The 7,960-nt window shown below is 48.0% G+C and overlaps 1 protein-coding gene across 1 annotated transcript; it reads left to right on the top strand.

Annotated features, from left to right (window-relative positions):
- Nucleotides 1-2,138: 2,138 nt before the first annotated feature.
- On the top strand, nt 2,139-6,993 carry PABPN1 (poly(A) binding protein nuclear 1). The gene is given in 9 exon segments (XM_015096873.4): nt 2,139-2,409; nt 2,411-2,524; nt 2,880-2,994; nt 3,696-3,763; nt 4,243-4,349; nt 4,815-4,902; nt 4,985-5,116; nt 5,118-5,137; nt 6,061-6,993. Coding segments are annotated over 9 exon segments (921 nt in total). The 5' UTR covers nt 2,139-2,172; the 3' UTR covers nt 6,101-6,993.
- The last annotated feature ends 967 nt before the right edge of the window (nt 6,994-7,960 follow it).

Below are 7,960 nucleotides of genomic sequence, written 5' to 3'. Positions count from 1 at the left end.
CTGAGCTTTTAAATCTGGTTTTGAATTCCCTGCTCACTTCTAATTAGTTCCATGACTTGGACAAATTACTTCATTCTTTTCTCATCCCTAAAAAAGACTATGGTTTTGTGATTTCTTACTTCATGTTGTTTTGAGAATCCAATGAGATAACATAACAAGGAGTCTAGGATGATGCCTGTTACAAAATCAAGTGTTTAACAAAATTGGATTTAAAGGCATTATTTTAAAAATCCCATTTCCCTTAATTGGCTTTCTTAAACTAGGTACCAATGAACATCCAAGTCTTGACTTGGTTAAAATCAGTAGAAAAGATTTTTCTTCCAGCCAACTCAGTCTTTTAGAGCTTGTCTTTGGTGCTAAGCTTAGTTCTCTCAGACCAGTGAAGCTGAGATGGTTCATGAGGTATTTTTCGGTGAAGTTTTAAGCAACCGTGACTGTTCCAAGTTCTCCTGTTCCTGAGGTAAGGATCTGTGTGTGGGGGCGTGGGGGGTGGCGGTGGAAACTGAGGGTGAGGGGAAGAGTGGGGTATATTGTGAAGCTCTGACTTTTTGGTTTGCTAATAGGAATCTCCTCTTATCCAAAACCCACTACCAAGCTATGCACATCCTCTCCAGGTTGTTTCAGTAACTACTTGGTTAGGCTCAGGTGAATCTGGCTTTCAAACTGTAGCTTGGTCTGGCTATAACTATCCCTCTTGCCAACTTAGCACCGCCATTCCTTCGTTTTTAATAAATGTATAGGAGCACCACTAAACTATGGCAACCCTGTCTTGCAGGGCTAGATTCATTGGTATCTCAGAGTGCAGTGGTGTGGTGGAATTCCTCTGGGGTCTGAACCAGGGTCTGAAGTCTCGGAAAGCGTGGTAAATGAAGGGTGACATCCAGATCCCTAGTCAATGTATCTTCTGGTCAACAAACATTTATCTGGACACTTATGTGCTAGGCATATTGCCCTAAGGTGGAGATGCAAATATAATTAGAGACCAGCCTTTCATCTCCAAGCTCTCACAAGCACTAGCTAGGAAAGGCTGCACTCAGAGGTAGGCCCGCTTGTGATGGGAGAGGAGGGGAGGCTAGTGAAAGGCTTTGCAGGGGAGGTGATGATGAGGTCTGCTCTGGTTGAAGAGGGACTGCATATGCAGAGGCACAGACTTGGGTACAGATACACCCACTGGAATGAAAAGCGTGGAAATAACATTCATGAAGAAATCTGGTCTGGAGTTCTCTAAGATCTAGCTAAGGAGTTTTGAGCTTTTACCTGATGTGAACTGGGGTGGTGACCCATTGGAAGCTGATCCATTAAGGGGCTGTAAATAAGCAGGAGAACAGGCTGAAACTGGGGCATGAACAGAATGCTTGGAAAGTATGCCTGTGCAGAAAGACAGCACATAGAAGACTCACGACTGGTACTGGAGTGAGGATTACTCCCTGCTTTCCGGTTTAGGGAGACCTGACAGATGGTGGATAGATAGTGGTGCCAATAACCTAGGTAGGTAAGGTAAACTCCTTTCTGGACAGCGCCGTTCAGAACCCTCTGCTGCAACATCCCGTCTACTGGTGCATTCCTGATAGAAGACCGGTTTCCAGGAACAGCCGCAGTTTCCGGCCTCTAGCTTCCAAGAGCTCACTAGCTGGCAACCAGCAGCATCAAGATGGCGGCCTCCTAAAGACTAGTCATGTGACCTCGGGTTTCCCTCGATGGGAGCCCGGCTGTGTGTTCGGGGGCAAGGTTCACCTGTCGCGAAATGGGTGTCAGCTCTTCGAATCTCGCGAGCCAATTGGCATCTGAGACTGAACCACTTCGGCGAGGCGATCGGAAGACTGTTCCTTTCCCGTCGCCTTGCCAGCGGCCAATCACCGAGCGTTATACTTCGCAGATCCTCCCTTAGGCGGGGGAGAAGCAGTAACGTCGTCACAGCTTGGCGTTATTGTTACCTAAGGACTTGAGAGGAGGTGGGACGTGTGTTGATTGACAGACCGACTTCCCCTACCGGGATTTGAGAATTTGGCGCAATTCCCCGCCTTAGGGGGTGGGGTCTTATTTGATTGCCAAGTAATATCCCCCAATGGAGCCCTAGCTCGTGGTGACGGGCAGGCTGTTTGACTAATGAATCCTCGGCGAAGCCGGCGCAGCTCTCCAATCGCTGGGCGGCGGGCCCCAGTCTGAGCGGCGATGGCGGCGGCGGCGGCGGCGGCAGCAGCAGCGGGGGCTGCGGGCGGTCGGGGCTCCGGGCCGGGGCGGCGGCGCCATCTTGTGCCCGGGGCCGGTGGGGAGGCCGGGGAGGGGGCCCCGGGGGGCGCTGGGGACTACGGGAACGGCTTGGAGTCTGAGGAACTGGAGCCTGAGGAGCTGCTGCTGGAGCCCGAGCCGGAGCCCGAGCCCGAAGAGGAGCCGCCCCGGCCCCGCGCCCCCCCCGGGAGCTCCGGGCCCTGGGCCTGGCTCGGGAGCCCCCGGCAACCAGGAGGAGGAGGAGGAGCCGGGACTGGTCGAGGGTGACCCGGGGGACGGCGCCATTGAGGACCCGGTGAGGGAAAGAGGGCGAGCGAGGAGGCCGGCGACCGGCCGGGTCACGGGCGGCACAGAGATCGGGCGAGCGGGAGGCGGGAGGGGGGGGGGGGGGGGGGGGAATAACGTGGCTGGGGCCGGGCCGGGGACGCAGCCTCGACCGCCAGAAGGGGCCCAGCCGGGTTGACTCCGGCGTCATGGGTGCCTAGTGTTGTACTAGAGAAGGTAGCTTTCTTTTCTTTTCTTCACGACCCTCGCATGGGGCGAAGGAAATGGCCGAGCATGGCTGGGGCCGCGCGCGGATCGAGAGCAGGGCAGAGCCCCTGCGTTGGTTCCTCTTAAGCTCTTCTCCATACCCTCCCCACTCATTGTAGGAGCTGGAAGCGATCAAAGCTCGAGTTAGGGAGATGGAGGAAGAAGCTGAGAAGCTAAAGGAGCTACAGAACGAGGTAGAGAAGCAGATGAATATGAGTCCACCTCCGGGCAATGGTGAGTAACTGGCGGTTGCACGCGGAGCCCAGGTCCTAGGATGGGAAGGGTTATGAGAGTACGGTTTATATGGAATTAGATAATCGGAACCTTGGAGCTGCTCGTCTGAGCAATTACTGGGCAGTTGCCGTGGTCATAGTCCATTGTGCGTTTCTCTGACCTTTGTGAGACAAGGCCTGTGTTTTCGTGATGGTAGTCTTGTGCCTCCCTTTGTCCTTGTTACAAATGTGTTGCTCTTTGTTCTTAGTCTTCCTCTACTCTTTGTGGAGGTTGCCAGCTGGTGTTTGACCTTCAAGTCTAATAGTTTTTCGTTCAGTCGAAGACCCTTTAGTTAGGAGTTCTAAGACAAAATGCCCAGCTGCAGGGGGCTTCTCTAATCTCAAAATGTCCAGTCTCAGCCCACTTAATTTTGTTCATTTTTCAAATCATTTCAACCAAGGGTACAATAGGGACTTGATTTGGGAGCAGGAGGGGATTCATCTACTGTTTTCTTTGAATTTTAAGAATGTATTCATCTGTTCAATAACTTGTCAAATATTTAGTAAGCACCTACTGTGTGCTAGACTTTTCTAGGTAATGGGTACAGCAGGGAACTGAACAAAATCTTTGCCTTTACTAATGGTGGTGGTGGTGGTGGTAGTGGTGCATATATTGCCCAAGTAGAAAACAAGGGTGGTTTTCTGATTATTTTTTCTTCAAAGCTGGCCCAGTGATCATGTCCATTGAGGAGAAGATGGAGGCTGATGCCCGTTCCATCTATGTTGGCAATGTATGTATGAGGGCCTTGATTGGGGTTGGGGGAGCTCTTAGTTTGGGAGATTATTTAGTAGGAGTCTTGATGGAAACTCTTTCCAGGATAGGTGGTGGATTTAAGGAGTGGAGGGAAGGTTAGAATGAGGTGAGAGTTAATGGTGATTAGCAGAGGCTCTGGGGTTGGAAGGAGAAGAGTTCCTTAGAGAACTAGATTTGATGTGCTTTGGTGTATACTGGGGGCTTCCCAAGTGGCACTAGTGATAAAGAGTCCTCCTGCCGCCTCAAAAGATGTGGGTTCTATCCCTGGGTTGGGAAGATCTCCTGGAGAAGGAAATGTCAAGCCACTCCAGAATTCTTGGCTAGAGAGTCTCAGGGACAGAGGAGTCTGGCGTGGTACTGTCCATGGGGTCGCAAAGATGGCTCAGCCCAAAGGCTTGGCAGGGTGTTTGTTGAGATGGGAGTTTGCCTATTGCCTGTGAAATGTACCCCCAACAGGTGGACTATGGTGCAACAGCAGAAGAGCTAGAAGCACACTTCCATGGCTGTGGTTCAGTCAACCGCGTTACTATACTCTGTGACAAATTTAGTGGCCATCCCAAAGGGTAAGTGTGGGGAAGCTGAGGTCTTTTTAATCACAGTTAAAAAGTAGGTAAATTATGCTTTATATTGAGCAGTAAGTTAACTGTATGTTAAAGTAAGTAGTCTTCATCTTTTAAGATACGGCGTTAGTGTTATGTATCAGGGATTATACTTAAAATTGCTTTCAGAGGCCCAAGAGGTAACAAAGATGAGGGCTGGGTGTGGGTGGGATCATGAACTAGAATGGAGGGGTGGCTTCTGCTTGGCTTCACCTTCTTCCACCCTCTGGAAATCCAGGGCCCTCTGTATCCTATTTTATAATTTTCCAGGAGTAGGTACAAATTATGATTAAAGAATTCCATTAAGAATTGTTTTGGACAAGTAGTTAAAAATATGAACACATTGTACTCAAAGCATGCCTGCAAATTGGATTTTACCTATGAGCTCCTGTTTTTGACCTCAGATAAAGTGACAATTACTCTTTTCAGGTTTGCGTATATAGAGTTCTCAGACAAAGAGTCAGTGAGGACTTCCCTGGCCTTAGATGAATCCTTATTTAGAGGAAGACAGATCAAGGTAAGCCCCATCCCATCGTTCTGGTTCTCAGTAAACTCCCCAGGTTGACTCTGAGGCTTTCTGTTGTGCTTGCCACTCTCAGGTGATCCCTAAACGAACCAACAGACCAGGCATCAGCACAACAGACCGAGGTTTCCCACGAGCCCGATACCGTGCCCGAACCACCAACTACAACAGTTCCCGCTCTCGATTCTACAGTGGTTTTAACAGCAGGCCCCCGGGGTCGCGTCTACAGGTCAGGATAGATGGGCTGCTCCTCTCCCCCGCCTCCCATGAACCCTTCCTTTTCTCCTCACCTGAGGAACCTCCCTCCTTTACCCTCCCCCTTGGTTCCAGGGACTTGGTCTCCTGCCTGTGCAGGGTGAGGAAGGTAGTTGCAGGCCAGGCGGCCAGTCTCATCTTTTTTCTGGAGCCGGAATTGGTGATAAGGGCTGGATCTCTCCACCCTGTTCTGAGAGATGCTGCTTCTCCCAGCCTTTTTTTTTTTTTTTCCATGAAAGTTGATGGCAGTGAAAATGTTTACACAGGAGGCTGGGGAAGAACAGGGCCTCAGAGCAGTGAAAGTACTGCTTGGACATTTGCTTCGTTTCCCAGAGATAGGGAAGGGTTGAAGAAAACCAGAGGCTAGTTGATCCTCCTGGAACGCTATGTGGGAGGATCAAGATACTTACTACTATAATAACTAGCCAGGCTTTTGCAAGGTTAATGTGCATGCTGGGCCTGGTGTGGCATCCATGTTGTTTCTGCACTTCCATCTTTGTACATTTAAATAGAGGGATTAGGTGGATAGATACTGGCTTTTCACAAGATTTGCTTCTCTGCTCCATGGAGGAATTAGGGAAGATCTGTTGGTGAGAGCCTTGCATTTAAGAGCTGTGGAGAACTGAAAACTGGATAAACAAGGAGTCCTTTTTCTTGTCCTTGTGTCTCAGATGTATTTTTTTATTGCCACTGTTTGGCGAAGTAATAACAGTTAATTTCCCCTCTCACTTGCCAGGTGTGTCACTGTTTCTGGGATTGTGGGGATCAGTTTTAGGACTTGGCAGCCTCTTTCCCCTCTTCCCTTCACAGTAACTGGGGCGAGGGCCCACGGGGGAGGGGCTTGTGTTGAACTCTTTAGTGATCATGTTAACACCTAACTCTCCTTCTTTCTTCCAGGGGCCGGGCTAGAGCGACATCATGGTATTCCCCTTACTAAAAAAAAGTGTGTATTAGGAGGAGAGAGAGGAAAAAAAGAGGAAAGAAGGAAAAAAAAAAAAGAATTAAAAAAAAAAAAAAAGAAAAACAGAAGATGACCTTGATGGAAAAAAAAAATATTTTTTAAAAAAAGATATACTGTGGAAGGGGGGAGAATCCCATAACTAACTGCTGAGGAGGGACCTGCTTTGGGGAGTAGGGGAAGGCCCAGGGAGTGGGGCAGGGGGCTGCTCATTCACTTTGGGGATTCGCCATGGACACGTCTCAATCGCGCAAGCTGCTCCCCCTGTTTCCCTGTTCCCCTTTGCCCCCTTGGGGGCTGCTCAAGGGTAGGTGGGCATGGGTGGTAGGAGGGGTTTTTTTACCCAGGGCTCTGGAAGGACACCAAACTGTTCTGCTTGTTACCTTCCCTCCATCTTCCTAACTTTCACAGTCCCCTCCTGCCTGCTCCTGTCCTGCCAGGTCTGCCACCCACCCTGCCCCTCTTTTCTGGCTCCCTGCCCCTCCAGATTGCCTGGTGATCTATTTTGTTTCCTTTTGTGTTTCTTTTTCTGTTTTGAGTGTCTTTCTTTGCAGGTTTCTGTAGCCGGAAGATCTCCGTTCCGCTCCCAGCGGCTCCAGTGTAAATTCCCCTTTCCCCTGGGGAATGCACTACCTTGTTTTGGGGGGTTTTGGGGTGTTTTTTGTTTTTCAGTTTTTTTGTTTTGTTTTTCTTTGCCTTTTTTTTTTCCCTTTTATTTGGAGGGAATGGGAGGAAGTGGGAACAGGGAGGTGGGAGGTGGATTTTGTTTATTTTTTTAGCTCATTTCCAGGGGGTGGGAGTTTTTTTTTTTAAATATGTGTCATGAATAAAGTTGTTTTTGAAAATAAAAAATGTTTGGCCTTTTGGGTGTATGGATTGTTTACCTGTCCTTTCTTAAGTCCCAGATGGCTGTTAATTCTCATTTCTGGAAATGCTGGTGGTGTGGAGGGGAAATTGCAACCTAAATTAAGGAGCAGGAGTTAAAATTACAACTAGCAGGAACATTATGTGTTTAGTTTGAATTTTCTGAAAATCATGCAGTCTTGATTGGCATTTGAGAGGTGAATTAACTGAGCCTGGGAATGTAAAAGAATGGATAGTAAGATTTATGTACAAATGAATTACCCATACCAGCGTTAGATTCTTACATTGGGGTCTGGGTAGCCTTCCTTGGTTTCTCCACCCCAAGGTACCCTCAAAAAGTGAAAAGTAATGTTTAATGATAACTGCAAAGCTTACATTGTCTAGCAATTTGTGGCCACTTAGTATGTTCAGCTAACTTATTTTGGGTGGTTCCATTAGGACAACTGGTCATTGAATATCCTTTAGTTCAGCTGCTTGGTCATATTAATACCCTGATTTCTCCATTTTATATTCTAAGTAAAAGTCCTTGGGTACTGCATCACACTCCCCAACCCTTTGTAGGCTGCATTACTTAACAGGGTTTCTAAATATTTAAACCTCTGTTTTATTAGAACCATTCACTTCTGTTCCTACGATGTTTTGTTCATGATTGACTTTGATGTAGATGCTTTTTTTGATAATCTTAGGTTAAAGAAACAGCTTTCCATATTCATGGAGCCTTCGTCTGCCTCTGAAATGGCTTGAAATTTCAGGTCAGTATTGACCATCCAGTAATTGATCATTTGTACTACCTGTTATATCCTTTGTTAGATATTTGGGAGTCTTGTCTATCTAGATTGAACTAGAACAATGTCTTCTAAGCTGAGTATGGAAATTTGAGAGGCTGATTAGCAAGAGACTGGATAAGTAACAGGAAAATGTGCAACATCCTAATGCTTGATGTTCCTAATGCTGGGGAGGTATTGTCTATCCACC

The sequence above is a fragment of the Ovis aries genome, chromosome 7 (genome assembly GCF_016772045.2).
Source record: "Ovis aries strain OAR_USU_Benz2616 breed Rambouillet chromosome 7, ARS-UI_Ramb_v3.0, whole genome shotgun sequence".
Lineage (NCBI taxonomy): Eukaryota > Metazoa > Chordata > Mammalia > Artiodactyla > Bovidae > Ovis > Ovis aries.
This window is presented reverse-complemented; position numbering and strand designations above follow the sequence as displayed.